General features: G+C 44.5%; 1 protein-coding gene across 1 annotated transcript in view; it reads right to left on the bottom strand.

The window, feature by feature from the left end:
* The window catches only part of ano3 (anoctamin 3), a 564,514-nt gene that overhangs the window by 91,801 nt on the left and 447,719 nt on the right, over positions 1-24,994 (bottom strand). The window contains exons 16-17 of the mRNA XM_078549540.1: positions 8,563-8,645; positions 5,869-6,009 (exon numbers count right to left, since the gene is read on the bottom strand). Of these exons, the coding sequence (XP_078405666.1) occupies positions 5,869-6,009; positions 8,563-8,645 (224 nt within the window). The remainder of the gene's footprint in view (positions 1-5,868; positions 6,010-8,562; positions 8,646-24,994) is intronic.

Genomic DNA, 24,994 nt, shown 5'->3' with positions numbered 1-24,994 from the left:
TAAATATGCTCATTCATACTCAGTGTGGTTGAAAATCATTGGTGCCCAGTATCGGGTATGTAGACAGCAATGTGGTTTCGATATGTACCTGCACCAGGAGGCCCAAGATCAGCTCAAAATTGAGCCAAAGACTTTTTTTTAAAAATTCATTTACGAGATGTGGGCATCGCTGGCTAGGCCAGCATTTATTGCCCATCCCTAATTGCCCATGAAGGTGGTGGTGAGCTGCCTTCTTGAACCGCTGCAGTCCATGCGATGTAGGTACACACACATTGCCGTTAGGGAGGGAGTTCCAGGATTTTGACCCAGCGACAGTGAAGGAACGGCGATATATTTCCCAGTCAGGATGGTGGGTGGCTTGGGGGGGAACTTCTAGGTGGTGATGTTCCCATGTATCTGCTGTCCTTGTCCTTCTAGATGGTAGTGGTTGTGGGTTTGGAAGGTGCTGCCTAAGGAGCCTTGGTGAATTTCTGCAGTGCATCTTGTAGGTGGTACACACTGCTGCTACTCTACGTTGGTGGTGGAGGGAGTGAATGCTTGCGGAAGGGGTGCCATTCAAGAGGGCTGCTTTGTCCTGGAAGGTGTCAAGCTTCTTAAGCGTTGATGGAGCTGCACTCATCCAGGCAAGCGCAGAGTACTCCTCTAAATAATCCAGGCAAGCTGGATTGTGTCGCCACTTGCAGATCACCTGTTTTGACTGGATCATTTTCAGGCCATTATCCTTGACAATACCAGCCCTAAGGCAGGGGTGGAGGGTACATGGGGTGGGGAGTAGGAGCTGCAGTGTGGAGGTCCTGATGGTGGGTAAGGTGGAGTTGAGGAGAGGAACACTTCTGTCCCATTTAGCACAAAAAGAACAAATTTTTAAAAAAACTTGTTATAAACAGGCCTACTTATTATTTTAATCCAACTTTACAGAGAAGGAACCAACAAAGGTGTTATATAAATGAGGGGTCTATGTAACCAGGTTAACACCTGTGCTAGGGTATAGCCAGGGACAACCAGACCCAATAGTCTTCTTTCAGAAATCCTTAAGGCACACATTGGTCTGAGTATGCCACCTGTAAAATGGGCACAATGAGGACAATTTGTATTACTGATTATTGATTAAGCTAAGGCAAGATTCGATCCACACAGGTACCCACAAATACACAAAATGTTTATTGGTGAAGGGGGATCAAGAAATAACCAGAAAGCTGTAAGGCCTAACAATGTGGGACATCTTCTGTATCCGCAGAGACCTTGACAAAAGCAGACATCCATCCAGAATACCAACAGCTCCCTCCTAGGCCTGAGTGCTAAAGTGGATTTAATGCCAGACAAAGCTGACTGAATTTTAATCTTCATCTACCACAATCACAACAAGATCATTGCTGTTCATGCTAATGGCTTTAAGACCAAACAGTTGAAATGATAAAAGTAGCATCAGATCAGAGCTGAATTAACCTCTAGAGGTATCGCATACTGATCCTTGCCGATCTTTACCAATGAGCTTCTGAGGAATCCTGAGTCTTTTATTGAGGCAAAGTTCAACTTTCAAGAAAATAGGAGCAGGAGTAGGTCAACTGGCCCTTTGAGCCTGCTCTGCCATTCAATATGATCATGGCTGATCCTCTAACACAATGACATGGGCCACAATTTTGACATCGGCGTGCGGGGTTGGGCCCGGCACGCCGACCTGTAAAATGACACGCGGTGACGTCGGGCGTGTGTCCCGATGTCAGCGTGCGTCATTTAGATATTACATTCGGCAGGCGCGCGCTGGAGGTGGCTGCACACCCAAACTGTCAACAGCCTATTAAGGCCATTAAAAACCCAATTAAAATACTCATCAAAGCTGCCCATCCAACCTTAAGGTTGACAGGCAGGCGAAGGGCCCAAGCGGCCTTCGTGTTTTTCAGGAAACCTCATCCACGGGCAGGATGAGGTTTCCTGAAGGTTTTATTAAATAAATAAATATTTTTTGCACAATGCATAAACGTGTCCCAGCTCATGTGACAATGTCACGTGAGGGGATGTGTCTAAATAATTTTTAACTTTATTATTTCTGAACTTTTATTACCTATTTATTCCCCCTGAGGCAGCTCCTTGCCTCAGGGAGGTTTCTGCACTCTTTTGCGTATATGCACGAAAGAGCGCAGGCCCCGACTCTCCCTCCTCCCCCCACCCACACAGGTAGCAGTGAACGCTACCAGCCGTGTGTCATCATGGGCAGGCCTTAATTGGCCTGCCCACGTAAAATGGCAGAGCGCAGCCGATTGTGGGTGGCGATTGGCTCCATGCCCGCCAGCGCCTATTCCTGACGGCCCACCTGACGTACAGAAAATTTTCTCCATACTCTCACTCTCTCCCCATACCCCTTGACACCTTTAGAGTCCAGAAATCTATCTATTTCCTTCTTAAATATATTCAGTGACTTGGCCTCCACAGCCTTCTGCAGTAGAGAATTCCATAGGTTCACCACCCTCTGAGTGAAGAAGTTTCTTCTCAACTCAGTCCTAAATGGCCTACCCTGTATCCTGAAACTGTGGCCCCTTGTTCTAGACCCTCCAGCCAGAGGAAACATCATCCCTGCATCCAGTCTGTCCAGCCCTGTCAGAATTGTATATGTTTCAATGAGATCGCCTCTCATTCTTCTAAACTCCCATGAATACAGGCCTAGTCGACCCAACCTTTCCTTATACGGCAATCCTGCCATCCCAGGAATCAGTCTGTTGAACCTTCGCTGCACTCCCTCTGTGGCAAGTATACCTTTCTTAAGTAAGAACAGGATGATATTTGCACCATTCCTTTTTAAGGACATCCCACAAAGCACAGAGGAAAGGCACTTCCACTGAGGTTCCATAAATGGCCTTCCCCTTTCCTGAAACGTGGCAGCAACAAGCCCTCAGGTAAAGGTACAGTCACATGCAGAACGCACCACCTAATAACCAGCGATATTATTGGACAAAAAAAAAATCAAGGTAGACACAGGCACTTCCTTCCCCCATAACCAAGGCAGTTAACCAAGCGCAACTATGCTGACCAATGGTGCCAACTCCCGAAGACTAAGGGAACTCTACGCATCTGCAGCTTAGAGTGACATAGAGAGGAAAAGGAAGGGGCAAAGAAAGAGGAAGGCACGAAGGAACCTGAATTATTTTTATTTTTTCACAGGATGTGGGCGTTGCTGGCTAGGCCAGCACTTATTGCCCGTCCCTAATTGCCCTAGAGAAGGTGGTGTTGGTCCGCCTGCTTGAACCACTGCAGTCCACGTGGAGTAGGTGCACCCACCGTGCTGTTAGGTGTACAGAGGTATATACAAAATACACAAAACATAAAGGAAACTAATCAACTACTCAGTCCCACTGGACTGGGTGCAGCATGGTAAAGTAGATCATTTTTTTCAATTTATTCAGTCATGGGGTGTGGGCATCATTGGCAAGGCCAGTATTTGTTTCCCATCCTCAAAAACCTTCAAGAAGATGGTGGTGAGCCACTGTCTTGATCTGTTGCAGTCTGTGTGATGTAGGTACACCCAGAGTGCTGTAGGGGAGGGAGTTCCAGGATTTTGACCCAGCAATGATGAAGGGGGGGCTGTATAGATCCAGGTCAGCAATGGTGCGTGACTTGCAGGGGAACTTCCAGGTGAAAGCCTGCCCACGTGTCTGCTGCCCTTGTCCTTCTAGGTGGCAGAGATCACATGCTTATGAGGTGCTAGCCAGCAAAAGCTGAAAAGGAAAGAGCACATTACTCCCAGTCATGTCATTCCACAGCTCAGATCTCAAAGAATGGGCCAGCACTTGCCTAGATGAAGGCAGGGTAACCAAACCCATCCCCTTCCTTCTCCCTTAATTGCACTTCAGGTCATACGACACAAGCTTGATCAGTAATGAGGAAGCACTAATCAAAAGGGATGTTCCAAGCCCAAGGACTCTTGTTTAATGCACTGAGTAATCGCTGTGACCTTGTTTAACATAGATCTTCGGTGTTTTTTATAACTACTCTGTCATTCTGCAATCAGTGATTCCATGCTTCAAATCCTCCCTAACCTTAAATGGACACATACCGCTGTGAGAAGCATCAGTGAAAACTGGCAGAAGGCAGATACTTGAAAGGAAGAGCATCTGGGAGACCATCTGGTTGCTTGATGAACAGCAGGAGGTTTATCCACCCCCCCCGCAGACCGCCCCCAGATGAAAAGCAAAAACTTTAAAGGGTGTTGCAGAGAAAGGAAGGGATGTTTATTTACATAGCAGCTGGAGAAAGCCACCATTTCATGCCCAGGGACGCCAGAACAGGTCTTGGAGGAGCAGACTTGGATCCAGAAACAAAGCAACAACCACCCACTCGAGCAAAGAACAGAATCCCACCACAACAGTTCGTTGATGTGACAGCAGATGGTACTGTAATGTGTCTCTGAACGTTAACTTATCAAACAGTCCAACTGAATCCCAATATAGCAGACAGCAAAATATTCCAGCTCAATGAGAATGGAATGAACCAGCCAATCATAGGGAAGCAAGCTATAGTCAGTCTACAAAAAGGAGAGCATGAATGCCATAGTCCTAGAGAAAACTGAGCCGAATCCACTCCTGTGAGGCATATAAAGCTCATGGAAGAATATTCTTAGGGCAAGTGAAAAAACCTGAGGGAAGGCAGATTCCTGGCTTTGTGGCTATCTGGTAAACCTTCCACCCCACTAGAAAAGGGATTCCACTTCAATGCCAACCCATACAAGATGGTTTCTAGTATATAGATTGTGCCTTCCTAAAGGCAGCTCTACCTCCACAGTTCTGACAGAAGGCTCACAGCCATATTAAAGCTCATTCTGGTCAACCTGCCGCCCACTGGTGTCAATCACCTGCCTTCCTTGCTGCCAGAGAATTTCCTTAATCAAAGTGCCATACTAATGGTCCATCAAGAGAACAAAGGGTCTGATTTGCCTGATATCCAATGGCATGTCTGATATCCACTGCTCCAGTGTGAACACCATTAAGACATTTGACAGGGGGCTACATAGTCATCATCATCTTTGTCAAAAAGCATAAATGAGACTAAGGGGAGAAAATAGTGAGTAAAGACACAAGTCAGACATCACAAAAATGGACAGGTTTCAGACCAGAAGGGAATTAAACATAAATAAAAACAGAAAATGCTGGAAAAACTCAGCAGGTCTGGCAACATTTGTGGAGAGAGAAACAGAGTTAACGGTTCAAGTCCCTATGACTCTTCTTCAGAGGGAATTAAACATCCTGCTTTCTGTAGATTTGAAGAAGCCTATTTCCCCAGGCAATGCGATGGGCAAGGTGACAAACCCAGAAGCCCCTTTAGACAGAGAACAGAACTGTTAATTGCTACAAACCTTTGATCCCTACTCCATGGGTGGCCCATTTAAGGGAATCCTGGCCTGGAATTCAACCTCATAACAGAGCTCACAGCTGAGAATGGGAGCGCAACGTGAAAAGTATATTCCATTTAATGAGCTAATTGTTCTCTTAAATAATATTGACATAACTACTAATACTACTTAATGAAATAAGCTGTGATGCTCATGCAAGGAGCAGGATTATACCATCTACAACCTTTCAGAATGTTGCTTTTACCTTCAAAGGAGCAATATGTAAAACTTAAATTGAGAAACCTAAATCCTTAGGGACTTTTAAAACTCTGATTTCAGGGTTTTTTAATTGTCATTTGCTTGAAAAAAAATCACGAAATATGACATTTGCTTTCACAAGGTGGGCTGCAAAATAAAAGCACAATGAATCAGAATGCTCGCAAATGGCTCAATTATTTTTTTGTCATTATAGTAACAATAACTATTATTATTGTCTGGGGTGAAGAGAACAGAATGAAAAAATTGCATGTCTCCTCTCCAGGACTTACCATGAAGAATATTCCTGAGACAGACACAAGGAGCCTACTGAGTTTATCAAGAAATGGCTGGAAAGGTTCGGGTTTTCCTGTGATGGGATTAACGCGTTCCTTTTTGGAATATTTTGCTTCGAACTGTGGACGGAGCTCTTCCTGATAAAAAAGACACAACACGATCATTTTGGGGGATTTTCAACAGAGCTACGCATTGTGAATGCAGTTTGTTTTACAATTTGCAAAGTCCATCTGTAAAATTGGAAACCTTATTGAAAAGGGTGACATTGTGCTGTAAAATTTTTCAAAAAGACATATTTATTATTATTTTAAAAGCACACCCTTAACACAACAGTACTGTTACCATGTGTGGATCTTCCTCAAATGGACAACTTAAATGGGCTTTTTTTCCATTCATTCATTCATGGGATGTGGGCATTGCTGGCAAGGCCAGCAGTTATTACCCACCCCAAATTTCCCTTGAGAAGGTGGTGGTGAGCCACCTTCTTGAACCATTGCAATCCATGTGGTATAAGTTTAACCCATAGTGCTGTTAAGTAGGGAGTCCCAGGATTTTGACCCAGCAACAGTGAAGGAACAGCGATATATTTTCAAGTCAGGATGGTGTGTGACTTGGAAGGTAACCTGGTGGTGTTTCCATGCATCTGCTCCCCTTGTCTGTCTAAGTGGTTGAGGTTGCAGAGTTGGAAAGTGCTGCCGAAGAAGCCTTGGCAATTTGCTGCAGTGCATCTTATAGATGGTACACACTGCTGCCACTATGCATCAGTGGTGGAGGGAGTGAATGTTCAAGTGGGTAGATGAGGTGCCAATTAAGCGGGCTGCTTTGTCCTGAATGGTATTGAGCTTTTTGAGTCTTGTTAGAGCTGCACTCAGCCAGGCAAGAGATGAGTATTCCATCACAGTCCTAACTGGCACCTTGTAAATGGTGGACAGGCTTTGGGGAAGTCTTGCTCCGGAATTCCTGGCCTCCAACCTTTTCTTGTAGCCGTAGCACTTATGTGGCTCATCCAGTTAACTTCCTAGTCAATGGTGACTCCCAGGATATTTATGGTGGGAGATTGGATGATGGTAATGCCATGTATTATTTAATAATAATTATATGTTACTACCCACTCATCAAGCTGCTTATGGGGATGTGACAGAAACAATGGGTTCTCTCTGCAGAATGGTGAGAATAACTGAGCAAAGCTTATGGTGGGGCAATACTGACATAGTGTGAACAACTAAAAGTGTGAAGCTTTCAGGAGGAACATGGATAAAATATACTGCCATTTATAAATTAAGCATTTAAGATGTGAAGACATTGGGCTTAAAATGATTTGGCCTGTCCTTTGCTTGCAATTGGGCCTTGGCCCTCAGCAGCATCTTGCCAGCGAGCTGTGGATTGGGTCTCCAGAGACAGTTTTGCTTGTTCCACAAGGATGGAGTTGGTCTGTCTGCCACCAAGCAGAGGCCATCGTAGGTGTCTCTAGGCTGGGGGCGGGGTGGGGGGGGGGGGGGTGGTGGGGGGGTGGTGTGAATCGGGAGTAAGGAAGGAGTGTGATTGGGAATGGGGCCCAAAGGGGGCTCTCCTGGTGTTTGATATTCCTGCTGAACCAGGCCAAGCATTGCTGCTCTTCCTAGTTCTGCATTCGGCTATGTAAGTAAGTAAAATAAAGTGCCTTCTTAGTGATGTAGCCAAGGATCCCTTCAAAGAACGCTGGTTAGGTCATATGTTATCCTGAAAGCACCTGGTCTACACCACCTGTGCTCAGTGCAGCACAATTTAAATAGGCAAGCAGCCCTTTCTTAGCGTGTACAAAAGGATAAACACCTGTTTGAGGACTGTGCCCTCAATGCTTATACTGAAGCCTGTACCAAGATGGCAGGTGATGCATTTTTGATGTGGAATATAATACTGGATGTTTAGGTGCCCATAATATTTTGGACAGGTATTGTAAACTGCAGACACAGAAATAAATGGGATTGAAGATTACAATAATAGATTGCATACGGAAGGGTGTATTTTTCTCTGTATGTATAGTCAAAGGAAAGGCATGTTACTATATTCACTGGTTTTAATGAAAGTTGCGTGAAATATATATTTTTAATTAACACAGGAGAAAATATACTCCTCGAATGATTAAATACACTGTTGAACTTAATGTTTTCTATACTGCTGTGCTGGGCGAAGAAATGTGATTGGCATTTGTAAAGGGCAGAAGGCAAGGGATAGATAGTCCCATAGGTGTGTGTGTGGATTCTGTGGTTTTTCTTATTTTTATGAATTTTGGAGTATTTATACAGTACTTTGCCTCAGGAGATAAAATAGAATAATGCAGAAGGAATAGGGTAGACAGCGGCACTATCTTCGTATGCTGAACGACCTGATAAACAGAACAGCTTGATAAGCAAAATGTTATGTTAATTGTATTATTAAGGTTAAGGATAACCAGGTGGAGGGTACTGCTTGATTGACTAAGTACCTTAAGCACATATAAAGAGGGGCTGCTGGAACACTGGGTTGCTGTGTAGATAGGAGGCAGAGATATGCAATGCTACAATCTGTAAATAAAGGAGCTATCAAGAGAAGGTTTTTGTCTGGTTTTCTCATTTCTATGTTTTTTTTGTGGTCTGCAAGTTACTCGTACGTGACTTATGGTTGATGTTTCAGAAGATAGATGTATTTCCATAAAATTCTTTCAAACTAACCTCTTCTTCTTCCCAGTCAATTAGGTCCCAGTCATAAGTGAGAACTGCTCGACGCCTTTTCCAGAACTCCAAAAATACTGTAGCTGTAATAACATAAAAACAAAACTGCACATCAGAAGGACTTGCATTTCAGGGAGGTGGTGGTGTGGTGGTAATGTTACTGGACTAGTAATCCAGAGGCCCAGGCTAATACTCGGAGGATACGGGTTCAAATGACATCATGGTAGCTGGTGGAATCAAATTTCAATTAATAGAAAAAAAAATCTGGAATTTGAAAGCTAGTGACCACGACCATGACAAATATCACCGACTCCCATCACAGCAACTGGTGGAATTTGAATTCAGTTAATAAATATGGAATATAAAGCTAGTCTCAGCGATAGTTACCATAAAACTATCAATTGTCGCAAAAGCCCATCTGATTCACTAATGTCCTTTAGGGAAAGAAATTTGACATCCTTACCTGGTCTGGCCTACACATGGACCTATAACAGTATGGGTGACTCATAACCGCCATCTGAAATGACCTAGCAAGCTCAGTTTAAGAGCAACTAGGGATGGGAAGCAAATACTGGCCTTGCCAGCAACACCCACATCCCATGAAAGAATAAAACAAAAATCTGGTTCACCAATGTCCTTTAGGGAAGGAAATCTGCCATCCTCACTCGATCTGGTCTACATGTGATTCTAGATCCACAGCAATGTGGCTGACTGTTAACTGTCCTCTGAAATGCCCTGGCAAGCTATGCAGTTCAAGGGCAAGTAGGGATGGACACAGCAAATGCTTGCCTATCTAGCAAAGCCCAAATCTCATGAAAGAATTAAAAAAAAAATATTTACATGGAGCCTTTCACAAACTTAGAATGTTCCAAAAAGCTTAAAAGTGGTGTCACTGTTTTTATGTAGGGAATGTGGCATCCAGTTGTGCACAGCAAGCTCCCACAAACAATAATGAGACAAATGACTAGGTCATCAGTTTATGGTGTTGGTTGAGGGTTAAATGTTGGTCAGGACACCAGGAGATCTATCCTGCTCTCCTCTGAATAATGCTTTGGGATCTTTTACGTCCACCTGACAGGGTACACGAGGCATTGATTTAACGACTCCTCTGAACAAAAGCACCTCGATCCACTGATGTATAAAGTTAACCATGCTGGCAAATTCCACCCCAACACCCCCTGAAAATGGCACAAAACACGGAAAAGAAGGCAAAATTGGGAATAGATTCACATCCCCAATCATATTGGAACATTTCCAAATAAAAACCTCCTATTTCTGGGGCAGAGTGCAAGGATCCATTTGTGTCAATTTTCCAATTCAAGGAATGATACTTATATCCAGGCTGACAGCTTAAATAAATCTTCCATTATTAACACAACAAATTAAAAATGGTTTTGAGAAAAATCAGAAAAGATCACATAATAATCTCACAAACCATAAATAAGTTTCAATCTGTTATAGCTGGCACTGAAAGATGAGTGTATGCTCTTAAAAGAACTTAGCAAATCATAACAGCAGATACATTTGGCAATTAGCACTGAAGTAGCTGATAGCTAAAACCTAAGTTAACAGGCAGCTCAACTGAGACATTCTGGGGAAGAAGAGGTGCCTGACAAACTAACAGTTATTACTACAGACATGAGCGGATAAGCCTTTGGCAGAGAGAAATTATATTCCTTAGGCCGTACCTACCAATGACATTCAACTTTCTGTGGCACCTATGGATGACCAACTTTAGACCTCCAGTAAAAGCCAAATGACCTCCCCAACGGACGAAAAGTACATCAGGTGGGTACCAACGGTGTGTCCAAGGTTTCACCTTCCTCACAATTTCCAACTGAAATTCTTATTTCAGGCACAAAATAGGTGCCTGGCAGCTGAAAATCGGCTGTCAATGTTCTGATGAATTATCACTGACCTAAAATGTTACTTTTGTTTCTCCCTCCATAGGGCTGAATTATCCCCCTCTTCGGGGTGGGGGGGAGGGGGGATGTTGATGGGCGGGCGCATACGGGCACGCTTCCAATCAGCGCCCCCAATTGGGGGCACACCGGCATTTTACGTGGGGCGGGCCAATTAAAGTCCGCCCAGTGTGACGTCTGCACAGAAGCGCGATGCGCTCCCTGTGCGGCCGGGGGGGGTGGGGGGGGGGGGGGGGGTGGGGGGGGGGGGGGTGGTGGTGGAGGGGTGGGGGTGGGAATCCCAAAATCGAGAGTGCGCTCTTTCACGCATGCACATGAAAGAGCGCACTCATCTCCCTGAGGCTAAGTGCTGCCTCAGGGAGATCGGCTGTAAATGTCAAAAAGACAAAAACAGAAAAATAAAATTTTCCTAACATGTCCCCTCATGAGTTGGAACATGTCCATAATTTTCACAAAACCTTTATTTAAATTTTTAAAAGTCTACATGAAACCTCCCCCGCCTTTCCCTGCTGAGTATTTCCGGTGTATGTTTTTATTTACACCGATGCCTTATTTGGCCATGCCTGAAGCCCACTGGAGAGTTCAATAAAATAGAATATGTATACAGAGATGCATGAGGCAGATCATATGTACTCTGCTATATGCAAACTTTCCTTTTACACATCTAGTATGAAGAAAAAATATGTTTTTTCAATGCTCAGAATTCCAGTGTTCATCAGTCATTAGGAATTGTTTTTAATAATGAATATTTGATGTCGCTTGAATATCTTGTTCATTATCAGAGGAAAGGGTAAAGGCGGCACCTGATCTATCCTTTTTTCACAACTGTAGTCACATCATAAGAAGCAGAACTTGAACCTGACCCCGAGGACAAAAAGCCCATATTCAGGTCACACAGTGAGTAACAAGACAGAGCTTCCTCTGTCTGAGCACAAAGCCTTCCCCAAAGAATACTCAGCAGTGATATCAGATGACTGTTTACAAAGCACCTCTCAGCTACTTCTGGAACTTTCCAAATGTGTAAGGTGCTTTGCTAGCCACCTGCATTTTCTTTAAAAAAACTAGCTCCACATTATTAAAACAACATCCATTTACAGAGAACGCCTCACAATCCTCGGTGGAAAAGGACAGTATAAACAAGCTTTAAATGTAGGGTGAAACCAAAAGAGTAAAACTAACAATAGGGCAGATTGTTGTGCTGTTTTGGAAGGTTGGGATGTGGCATAATTATGCTAATAGCTTTGAACACTCAAAGCTGTTGCCGGAGTGATGGCATTCTCTCTGTAATGAGTCAGTGCAAGCATGACCTGATTTTCCCAATAATGCTACTTCTGAAGACTTTCAAATATGTGCCCTTTACAAAATGATTCACACACTTAGAACGCCGTGACAACAATCTGACAGGTTATGTTACAGTGCTACATTGGATACAAAAGCCTGTATCCTTAGAGCTAGGTCCTATTGCCTGCACTGACAATTTAAAAGTACAACATAAGCGGTACAGAGCGGTTATGTTACTGGACTATCTATCCAGACTAGGTATGGACTAATGCTCCGGAGACATGAGTTCATAATCTCGCCACAGCAGCTGAGGAATTTAAATTTATTGTTAAAATGTATTCTTTTGTGGAGGATATGGGCATCACTGGCAAGGCCAGCATTTGCTGCCCATCCATCATCGCCCTTGAACTGAGTGACTTGCTAGGCCATTTCAGAGGGCAGTTAAGAGTCAACCACATTGCTGTGGGTCTGGAGTCACATGTAGGCCAGACCCGGTAAGAGTGGCAGATTTCCTTCCCTAAAGGACACTAGTGAATTAGATGGGTTGTTGTGACAATCAGTGATGGTTTTCATGGTCACCATTACTGAGACGAGATTTTAATTCCAGATTTGCTAATTGAATTTAAATTCCATCAGTTTCCACCAGACAGGGTGGACCCAGAAAGGTTATTTCCCCTTGTGGGAGAGACTAGAACTAGGGAAAACTAGCTTTAAAATATAAGGCGAAAACAAAAAAAAAATGCTGGAAAAACTCAGCAGGTCTGACAGACAGCATCTGTGGAGAGAGAGACAGAGATAAGGTTTCGAGCCCATATGACTCTTGAGATCTGAAGAAGAGTCATATGGACTCTAAGCGTTATCTGTGTCTCTCTCTCCACAGATGCTGTCAGACCTGCTGAGTTTTTCCAGCAGTTTTTGTTTTCGTTTCAGATTTCCAGCATCCGCAGTATTTTACCTTTATTTAAAGTATAAGGGGTCACGCCCAGTTAAGACAGAGATGAGAATGATTTTTTTCCCCTCAGGGGGTCATGAATCCTTGGAACTCTCTTCCCCAGAGAACATTGGAGGCAGGGTCCATGAATAATTTTAAGGCAGGGATAGATAGATTCTTGACTAACAAGGGAGTCAAGAATGCAACAGCACTCAGATCAGCCATGATCTTACTGAATGCTGGAGCAGGCTCAAGGGGCCCAATGGCCTATTCCTACTCCTAAATTACATGCAGTTGCCACAGCAGGATTTGGAGCTGCACACCCAGCACATTAGCCTGGGCCTCTAGGTTATGAGTCCAGTGACATTACCACCACACCACCATCACCCCTAGCTCTTCAGTTAAATACCTCTGAAATGAAAAGGCTAGCCTCAGTAATGGTGACCATGGAATGATTCATTAACATTGGTTAAGGCAGGAAATCTGCCATCCTTACCTGGTCTAGCCTAAGCGACTCCAGGCCCACAGCAATGTGGTTGATTCCTGTCATATGAAATGGCTGAACATGCTACCCAGTTGTAACAAACTTCTCCAAAATAGTTGAATAGGGAGGGAGGGAGCATTGACCTAGGCACGGGATGTGACGAAGGCACACCCAGTCCAGCAAACCTTGCAAAGTCCTCCTCAACAATACCTCTGGATTTGCATCAAAATTGGGAAAGCTGTCCCACAGACTAGTCAAACAACAGCCTGATGTAATCACACTCATATCTTTCAGCCAATGTGCCAGGTTCCTCCATCACCATCCCTGGGTATATCCTGTCCAACTGGCAGGACAGATCCACCCAAGGTGGGAGCACAATGGTATACAGTGGGGAGCAGACAGCCCTGCGAGTCCGTAACATTGATTCAAGACCTGAGGAAGTCTAATGGCGTCAGGTCAAACATGGACAAGGAAACCTCCAGTTGATTATCACCTGCCTTCCTTCAATTGATGATTTTTTTTTAAAAAATCTCATTTTTGGGATATGGCCATCGCTGGCTAGGCCAGCATTTATGGCCCTTTCCTAATTGCCATTGAGATGGTGGTGGTGAGCTGCCTTCTTGAACCGCTGCAGTCCCTGTGGTGTAGGTACACCCACAGTGCTGTTTGGAAGAGAGTTCCAGGATTTTGACCCAGCAACAGTGAAGGAACGGTGATATATTTCCAAGTAAGGATGGTGAGTGGCTTGGAGGGGATCTTCCAGGTGGTGGTGTTCCCATGTGTCTGCTGCCCTTGTCCTTCTAGATGGTAGTGGTCATGGGTTTGGAAGGTGCTGCCTATGGAGCTTTGGTAAGTTTCTGCAGTGCATCTGGTGCCACTGTTTGTCGGTGGTAGAGGGAGTGAACGTTTGTGGATGGGATGCCAATCAAGCGGGCTGCTTTGTCCAGGATGGTGTTGAGCTTCTTGAGTGTTGTTGGAGCTGCACTCACCCAGGTAAGTGGAAGTATTCCACCACACTCCTGACTTGTGCTCCTCCATGGTGAACACCACTTGGAAGCAGCACTGAGGGTAGCAAAAGCACAGAATATAATCTGGGCAGGGGGACTTCAATATCCACCTACACGAACAGTTCAGTTGCACAACTACTGACCGAGCTGGCTGAACCCTTAAGGACATATTTGCCAGACTAGACTTGTGGCAGGTGGTGAGAGGATTAATGTGAAGGAAAAACCTGCTAGACCTCATCTTTATCAATCTACCTGTCACAAATGCATCTGTCCATGATAATATGAGTAGCTGTGACTACCACACAGTTCTCAAGGAGACAAAAGCCTTCACACTGTGGACATCTTCCATCATGCTAAGAGGCCCTACTACCATGCTAAATGGGATAGCTTCAGGACAGATTTAGCAGCTCAAACACAGGCATCCATTAGGCACCGTGGGCCATCAGCAGCAGCAAAACTGAATACTATCGCAAACTATAACCTCAAAGTCAGGCATATCCCTCACTCTACCATCATCATCATCATCAAGGCAGGTCACCAACCCTGGCTCAATGAGGAGTGTGGGTGAGCATGCCAGGAACAGCACCAGGCATACGTAAAAATGAGATGCCATCAAAACAGGACTACGTGTAGGCTAAAGAGTGGAAGCAGCATGCTATAGAAAGAGGAAAGTGAAACCACAACTCAACAGTCAGATCAAAGCTCTGCAGTCCTGCCATTTCCAGTTATGAACGGCGACAGACCATTAAACACCTAACCAGAGGAGGAGGTTCCATGAGCATTTCCGTCCTGAATAACTGTGGAGCCCAGAGAGTGAATGCAAATGCCAAGCTGAAGCATTTTCAACCATTTTCAGCCAGAAGTGCTGAGTGGATGATTCACCTCGGCCTCCTCCTGGGGCCTTCAGCGGCACAGATGCCAGTCTTCATCCAATTCAATTCACTCCACATGACGTCAAGAAGCAGCTAAGGGTACCGGGTATAACAAAAGGTATGGACCCCAACAACATCTGGCTATTGTGATGACTTGTGCTCCGGAACTAGTCACACCCCTAACTATGTTGTTCCAGTACAACTACAACACCCAATAAAATCAAAAATTACCCAGGTAAGCCCTGTGCACAAAAAAAAGGGTAAATCCAATAGGGCCAATTACCAGCCCACCAGTCTACTCTCGATCTTCAGCAAAGTGATGGAAGATGTCATCGACAGTGCTTTCAAGTGGCACTTACGCAGCAATAACCTGCTCACCAATGCTTAGTTTGGGTTCTTCCAAGGCCACTCAGCTCCACACCTCATTGCAGTCTTGATCCAAACATAGACATAAGAACTGAATTCCACAATTTTAGCCAGCGACGATGATAAAACCATCATCTACATCCAAGTCGGGACAGTTTGCAACTTGGTGGAGAAAATGGAGGTATGGGTGTGTCCACCCAACTGCGTATCGTTTGAGGTGGTGGAGGTCAGGATGTTTGGGAGGTGCTTCACATTGACAGTACTTCCCCTCATACCTGCCCTCATTTTAAGCTCACGCACGTGATTTACTTGTGTTTAGATCTCCAGAAAGCAGAACTCTCCAGTAGTTACAACAGGTGCAGTAAAAGACTAGGGGAAGTTATAAAACTCAACTCACACAGAAACTGCACCACAAAAGGAGGGTGGAATATCTCAGGAGTATATAAGCATTGGAATTCAGAAAGTTAGGCACACGTTAACATAGAGCTGCAACAATTTAGCTGTCCTGCACACAATGTCGACATCAATTACAGGTCTGGTATGTTGTACAGCAACATTTACAGAGGAGTGACTAATTCAACCAGCAAGAAAACTAACAAATTATGAGAGCACAACTCAAGGGATTTATGATAATTTACAAAACCATATTAATGTATTTCAGCCCATGCTATTTTATAGGACACCAACTACAATGTCAAATTGAAATTTTAGAGAAATTAATAAGACAAACCAGGATAACCATCTGGATAGTGTGGCTCAACACAATAAGCAGTGGGCAGAATTTCACCCTTGTCGGGTGGGCTCGGTGGGGGCGACCGGGAAGCCAACCACCGCCCACGATCAAGGTGGGAAGGTGGCTTCACACTGGCGGGCCAATTAAGGCCCACCCAGCGTGAAGCATAAGCGGTGGCGCTGGGCGCTGCCTGCGCTGCCTCAGGGAGATGAAACTTTGTGGGGAAAAAAAGGTAAAGAATTGAAAAATGTAATAAACCATGTCCCCTCATGTGACTCTGTTACATGAGCAGGGACATGTTATTAATTGCATTTAAAAACTTTTATTTTATATTTATTTGCTTTAGGAAACCTCATCCCACTCCGTGGATGAGGTTTCCTGCAATGTGCAAAGGCCGCTTGGCCTTTTTGCCTGCCTGCCAACCGCAAGGTTGGACGGGCAGTAGAAAATTTCTTTTAATGGCCTTAACAGGCCTTTTAATTGTTGCTGAGCTCGCTGCCAACTTGGGCGCGCGTCTGCCAACTGAAACATTGTTGACTGCCCGTTGACATTGGGACGCTCGCCCGGAGTCAACACATATCATTTTACGCTTGAGCGGGTCGGGCACGCACCCACCCACCGAGCTAAAACTTTTGCCCAGTATAAACACTAATGGGCTGTTCGAAGCAGGGAACTTAAAAGCTGATAGTAAAACACTATCAATCACACACTAGGATGGCACTGAAGGGATGACAAACGATAGTGGCCGCCGCATGTACGAGGTGGATCTGAAAAGGTGTTTCCAGTCACGGGACACAGATCTGAAGCAGTGACAACATAACAAATGATGAATGTGGGACAGGCGATGATAGTGAAAGTAATCAGACAGGAGGATAGAGAGGAGGAGGAACAGAAGAACAGAGTGGAAGATGTCAACCTGGAGTGAAAGATAAATTTGCAGAAACACAGGGAAAGAGATGACCAAGCCCGAGTTGCAAAACTGCGGCCGTGCTGTTACTACGGTGCATATGATGACCTGGATGAGTGTGGGACAGGCTTGATGGGCTAGCTCCTCCATCGCCACCCATCCCCCACCCCCCACCACCCTCCCCCCCCCCTACTCCCCACCCCCCGCCAGAGCTCACCTCCCCCCACCCCCACAGCTAGAAATCACTCATTCCTACCAAGAGCATATAATGAAAACAACTTCCATTACCAATTTAAATATTTCAGTGTTAACCATCCCCCACCTCTTCACAGTGTGCCATGCATTTGACTACATCATACTACCCACTGTTCTAGTTTGCATGAAACACAATAGCTCACTTCACTCACAGCAATGTGGAAGATTATTTTATTAATTGTAGTCTAACCGTGTCTATTAGTCAAATATTATTGACAAATACGTGACAAAGTCAAATGCTTTGCAATTTTGCCATGGAGAATTTCGATCAAAAGCAAGTCATTTGGATAAAAGCTAAAAGCAAAATACTGCGGATTCCGGAAATCCGAAATAAAACAGAAAATGCTGGAAAAACTCAACAGCTTTGGTAGCAACTGTGGAGAGAGAAAGAATTAACGTTCTCTTCTTCAGTGCTAAAGAGAGGTAGAAATATGATGGATTTTGTACTGTTTAAGAGGGGGTAGAGCAGGTCAGGGATGGGTGGGAGCTCAGGAGAGATTTGACAAAGATGTCATGGACATAAGACAAAGGGAGTGTTAATGGTAGTGTTAAATACTAAAGAAGGTGCTGATAGTGGCATAAAGGAAAGATAGCAGGAAGTAATTTGGTCACTCCCTGAGTATATAGGATTCTAAATATTGAGGGTTTTTTTGCTAATAACCATGGGCTGGATTTTATGGCCTCTCTTGCCGGGCATGTTTTTAGCAGAGGGGGGCGGCAGTGCGTAAAATATGTCAGGTGGCTAGCCCACTGCCCTCCACCCCACCCCTGACCTGGTTCCCAGGATTTGGGAGAGTGGATAAGGTGCCCACTAGGCTGCCCACTAGGCTGCCCACCCTGAGGCCTACTGAGCCTCATAAGTGGCCAATTACTGCCTACATAAGGCCCTCAATCCACCTCCACCACCATAATGCTCTGGCCAGCAGAAGACGGACTAGACCCGCTTGGGTGAAAAGGCTTGGAAGGAAGGGGATTGCCTACTTTGGGAGGTACCCTGTGCACATCGGGGGGGCATTCGCCTATGATCTTACCCCTGCTTTGTAGCGGCCCGCCCAACTTTCAAAATTCATGCTGCATGCACCTCGCATCCCTCCCTGTCGAACCCCGGACTCACCTGTGTCTGGAGGCCATGTCCTTTTCTTCCTGTGGACTGCTCGAAGGCCCAGCGGCGCCCACTACAGGGTTCGAGGTGCGGCTGGGCCTGCTAAAGCTGCCAGCCAATCTGATTGGCCCGTATCTCTCCAGGGCCACTGAGGAGCAGAAGTCTGACCCTCACCTCCTTAAGGCCAGCTGGGCCGACTTTCCTTCTGGGCAAGGGGTGAGAGGGCGGGGGTGGTTGCGAGCAGTGCACTCACTTCCCTCCATAAAACTCAGCCTTATAGAAATCCGATGGAACGCACAGGCCCAAAGACCTTAGTCATGAAAGAGGGATGTCACATAGGCAGCAAAATAATTAGCAGAATGAAGGAACTGTAAAGTGAGCCAACTATTAAGGCTTGTTTTGTGGTCACAAACCATTTTTTTTATTAAAGATCTGATTGATCATTTGGGCTAAGTTTTCAAACTGTTGTAACTTATTTTCATTCCTTTGTAACGCAACATGCTCCCAACTGAGAGGACAGAGAGAGATGATGTTCTCCCGTACCCACTCCTGGATTTTTAACTTTGTTAAGAGCAAAATACAGCGGATGCTGGAAATCGGAAATAAAAACAGAAAATGCTGGAAAAAAACTCAGCAGGTCTGGCAGCATCTGTGGAGAGAGGAGCAGAGCTAACGTTTCGAGTCCGTACGACTCTTCTTCAGAGCTTCTTTTACTTTGTGTGAGGTGTTAAGTGCCGGCAGTAAGTGGGCAGCTCATTTTTCCCACTCCCCTCATTGTCACTTCCACTGAAGTCAGTGGGTTGATCGCTCACCATCATCCTTTTCTCGCTATTGCACTCAGTCAAGAAGATGTAAGTCTTTGTCTCTGATAGTGGGATGAATTAATTAGCTAAAAATCAGCGACGAGAAACAAACATCGACAGAGAAAGGGAAATGACTAATGGGTGTCAGGAGGTATTTCAGGATCAGCTTGCAAATCAGCTGCTTTTTGGGAAATCACAAATGCAACAGCTTGCGTGTCCCAAGGCCCCATCCTCTACAACCTGCTGCCAAGTGCGGAGGGCAAGAAAATTCTTGCAGACCCTCCCTTTAATTTCCTGCAGGGGAGTACTGGGCCCGAGACATTCCAGGACAGCAGCACTGAAATTACCTATGTAGAAAGTTGTGGGTGTGAAGCTGCTACACCCTAACACTGATACAACGTCACAGTTTGAAATGGCTGCTGAGAACGCACACTCAGACAAGTTGCAAAGCAAGTTAAAGCTTCATACATTACGACATGAATGGAATTTCAGTCCCCTGCCACAATAAAAGTTTACATTTTTTCTTTTATGATTTGTTGATTTTTACTTTCATTTATGTAACACATTGTTGCCAGCTGCCTTCGCAAAAATGACACCAATTACTTGCAATTATATTTTGAAAATGCACAAGACTCCAAATGATGTATTTCACCTCTTTCATTTCTTTGAACGGAATTTGTGCTGTTACAAATGCAACGCCTTAATTAATTAATTTGCTTTCACTCCCTTCACATGAGTTTAAAGTTAATGGGATCAATATAAACGTCCACATCCCACATCCACCTTGATGGGCTAGACTGGGTCTGGATGGTCGGGAAGCTGAGCCTCCCCCCACCCAACAATTATGTGCCGACACCACCGCACCCCCCCCTCCCCCCTTCACACCTTCAAGCTGTCTTCCACCTCGTGACCTCTCTCTTTGTCCCTCACCATGGCCGGTCTTCCCGCTATCTTCCAGCCCCTATTTACAGCCTCACAATCTGTCAAGCCACAATCGAGGCTGACCTCCTCTTCCCTTACCACCCGCCCCTCCACTCCCCCCCCGACACTCTCCGCAACCTCCCCCCACCCCCGCCTCACATGCTCTGATGCCTCTCCCCTCTCCTGTCTGTGCCCTTGTGACAAGGGGACTGAAATGACATGAATGTATGAAGTCTATGACGTTGCACCAGAGTGACACCCTTGGCTTCCCGCGTGTGTAATGTTAGCTGTGCTGTCCTGCTCACTCCCCTCCCCTGGGCGATTGTCCCCGAGTATAAACTCCTGCCACTGGCCAGGCTAGCCTGTCAATCTGGTTGGCTAGCAGAACAAAAGAATGTGATAATGAGGTCCTGCTGATAAATTCAGCAAGCCTTTTGCATCACTGGGATGTCTCCAGGCTCTGTACCACACCCCCCTCCCCTCGCACCTCCGCAACTGGACCTCCTGCTCACCGCCCCACGGGTATCAGAGACAATGCGTATTCTGTCGTTGCTTCTTCTTACAACTTATTGTCCTTCTTTGCCCAGGTGAAGCGCAATTATGTGAGGCATTATTGTAAAATAAAACCATACCTTGACAGTCATGTGTCGCTCAGCAAATTTCCGCCTCACCTGCTTCCAGGTTAAGTTCATTTTCGCTGTAACCTATGGCCATGCTGCTTTGGTCATACTCTAACTGCAAGGCAGCACTCACATGCACAATGGGCCACCTTTCTCTGCAGAATCTCCCAAATATTGTCACCAAAATAGTTCTTTCCTCATTTCTGCTTCTAACCATTCCGCCCCCCACCCCACCAACCCTCCTTCAGTTGTCTGTAAAAAGCAATGATAACCCACCCTGATCCTGAAATACTTCCAGTGCTAAAGCACTGCGTGCTCGGAGCACCTCTTTGCTTTAATTGACATCACATTACCTGAAAACATTGCAAAGAAATGCCCTGATTAAATCCCAGCTGTGGTAGCATATGGCCACAAAATGGTCATTAACTGACCACATAATGGCTACAATTGGCTCATGAGTGGGTGAGTCGTACACCACCACCTGAGCTGCTTATAAAATTGTTGCAGCGGGGGGGGGTGGGCACATCATCCATGATATTTTACGGGTCCCCTGCCTGCAAAACCCATCACTGGGGAGTTGTAAAATCCAGCACGTGCAAATCCGGGTCCCCTTATATAATTAGGACCCCACTGGCAGACAAGATAAGGGTGTACACTGACGCAATTCAAAAGCTTTCCTTAGAAGGGTCAGGCAGACCTGGAACGATCTCCTGGGCTCCAAAAAAAAAATCCATGAGTCCCCTACAAACCTACATCTCACCCATGAATTTGCCCCAACACCTCCTCCATGATATACCTTGATGCCAGCTTGCAGCCTCCTCGCCATGCAATTTTAACCTGCCCTGGCTGGGGAATCTAGAACATAGGGTCACAGCCCCAAAACAAGGGGTTGGCCATTTAAGACTGAGACAAGGAGAAATTTCTTCACTCAAAGGGTTGTGAATCTTTGGAATTCTCTATCACAGAGAACCCTGATGACAACCAATCAGCACCCCTTTCTCCTGTAGTATAAATTGTTGTGATTGTTTGAAATTTGGCATTCTTGCATTTGTCCTGATGAGTCCAAAATGAAAAGCTTTGACAATGTGTCTCTCTTTTCTGCAATATTCAAGTTCTGTACTACCAAGTGACTGTTTATATCATAAAAGCAAAATACTGTGGGTGCTGGAAATCTGAAAAAAACCCAGAAAATGCTGGAAAAACTCAGCAGGTTTAACTGCATTTTTGGAGAGAGAAAATGAGTTGACATTTCGAGACTGTATGACCCTTCTTCAGATCTCTGAAGAGTCATACAGACTAGAAACGTCAACTCTGTTTCTCTCTCTCCACAGATGCTGTTAGGTCTGCTGAGTTTTCCAGCATTTTCCATTACTGTTTATATCACCCTGTTCTGGACTCACTCTCATGTAGAAACAGTTTCTCCACCTTAACTTATCAAACTTTGTCATAATTTTAAAATCTTCTGTAAGGTTTATCTTCATTTTTTTGGATACCATCCCACTCTCCAACCGAACCTGCTAATCATTCCTGATAGCAGCACCTTCTCAATTCAGGTAATATTCCCCAATATTCGCCAGCCCAAAATGTGGCCCTTTTCAAATCCCCTGCCCCACCATTTCCAGGTTTTCTTTAAGATCTTATGATCCAGGTTGGATCAAATGTACTCCCTGAAAAGCAAAAAGAGAACAACATGCATCAACAGATTTCCAACATGCATTAACTACTCTGACAGGTGTTTCCACATCAGCCTATTAATACATGACACCTTTAAATAAGTTAAACGTTGGCTACAAAATGTGTTCTTTCCTGTTGTTTAAACTTAAAAAGTTACACCATTTGCTGCAACAAAAATTCCATGGAACATTTATTTCAAAATAGTGTTATGTTACTACAGGAGCCGATGTGAGTGAGTAGATTCTGAGGCAAGTCTAATGGTCATTTATCTCATTGCTGTCTGAGTAACCATGCTGTTCTATGTTTGCCCCTCTATGAACTATCTAACACCTCAAAAGTAATTTATTGATTGAAGAATCCAAAGTAATATACTCAAGACTATGTATATACAGTAGAAGGTACAGGTATGGATCTCACTCCATCCTAGGTCTTTACCTATCTCTGTCCATCTCTAGACTGACGCTGGCTCTGCGTCATGTGCCTTCTTACATCACTGTGTGGGCAGTACTGTACTCAGTCCCACATTAACCCTGCATGTACCACGCCCTACCACAACAAAGATGTCCTGATATGTGATGGGTGCTTTATTAATCCCCCTTCTCTCTTTTGCCTTAAACCCAGTCTAACCTAATAAGGAGATTGCGAACTACTGCAAATTTTATGTTAAGGAGTTTGCACAAACCACTTCTTTATCATTGAAAACCCACCGTTTCTACCAGCGTTATTGACAAAGGGCTTGTAATGTCATAGTTGAACATAGTTCAGGCAAGGTGCTGACTAAATTAACCAAACAGAAGGTGCATGTCACACAAATGTTTCAGTGCAAAATCTCTTCCACAGTAAGGGTGTACAGAACACACCCATCTAAGCACTGTAGAAGATATATTTATCCTGTGCACTGTAAATGAATACTTTCCAGTGGATGAATAGAGAAATGGAAAATCAGGTCTATCCAGTTCTGATACTTTGTAAGAGTCGCAATTAGAAACCACACCCACTCTTTTAATTCAGTAACTACATCCATCCCACGGCCACACAGTTGGGCTCACCTGAGTGATACAGGGGACTGTCAGCTTGGATAAACTAACAATTCCAATAGTTTCCAACATCATTTGAATCACATCACATCAAGTAAAGTAAGTATTCTCTAGTTCTTATATGTCCTGTTGCATCGGGTTTGAAGTACAGTTTTATATTTGTTGAATGATGTGCAATTCCCTGTTAACACCTGCTGAGTAAATCTTCAGTGCTGGTTGCAGTTGTGTTAAGTGTTGAATGTGTTCAGCAGTTGTTCAGGCAACACATTAACATCCTAGACACAAAACAACACTGCAGGCCACATAATTAAATGCAATTCTTCCGACACTGGCTGCAGAAACTGTTATTGTTGCTAACAAGGCACTTTTCTTCTAACAAGTTTACACTTTTCCCTATCTGAATATTTGCAATAGGAAGTGACACAGGCTACATGATACTGGTACAAGACACTCCCGACTTTGGAGCTATCAATAGCAGTAAGGATTATGAGTGCAAGGTCCTGCTCCCAGACCTCCACCATTGCTACACTTGAGACACTTCTTAAAGGGGTGCTGAACTATCTTGTAGAATCACAAAGAATTTACAGCACAGAACTGGCTGTTTGCTGTTGTTTATACTCCATACAAACCAACGCATCTTTGAGCTTCATTTTTTTTTTCTATTTACCCCTCAACTCCATGTTAAAAGGGCCAACTGTGGAAACTTACTGTATGGGGAACAGGTGACATCTATCAGATTCACTAAAGTAAAAAATCTGCTGCACTTCAGAACCTGCGGCACTAAACCTCCTCATTTGCATTAAATTACTGCCTCAGTCAGATAAGTCTTCAGTGTAAAAAAATGTTACAATAGTTCAGTAAGATGTACTCATTGAGGGAGAGGGCCAAATGTAACCTCCCTTATATCTGATTAAGGAGTGTTTTGTGTAGATGGTAACGTAAGGGTAAGGCAAAAGGCTTTGGAAAGATGTTGCTGTTGATCTAAAAATGTACCGTGTGCGAATTTGGAACAATCTCTGACAAAGTCAGTTATAGAATCTTACAGCACATAAGGAGGCCATTCAGCCCATTATACCAACTCTTTGAAAGTTCCGCCAAGTTCAGGAAGCCACCATAAAAACCTGCACTGCACAGAGAAAATCAAAACTCATGTGAGAATCGTGTTTTACATCTTAGATTGTCATTACAGATATTAGTCTCTGAGCTATATCAGTACTATGAGATTCAGACTGACCAGGGTTATAGAGGACAGAAGCATCTATTAAATCAGAAAAACTTTAAATGATGAAACGGTACTGTCTGCAATGCAAAGTCTATGTGGCGATATCTTTTGCCTTAATGTGCTTAGCAATTAATTAAATGGCTTTTGCATTTACTGCCACTTTTGCATTAATGCTATCCACAATCCCTCATCATTAGCACAGTGGTGGTGATGTGTTACATTCACTCAGGGACTCCAAGTTGCTGTGTCAACATGCGCTTTTACATACATGTTGCAGTCTGGAGGTATGGATAGT

The sequence above is a fragment of the Cetorhinus maximus genome, chromosome 9 (genome assembly GCF_964194155.1).
Source record: "Cetorhinus maximus chromosome 9, sCetMax3.hap1.1, whole genome shotgun sequence".
Lineage (NCBI taxonomy): Eukaryota > Metazoa > Chordata > Chondrichthyes > Lamniformes > Cetorhinidae > Cetorhinus > Cetorhinus maximus.
This window is presented reverse-complemented; position numbering and strand designations above follow the sequence as displayed.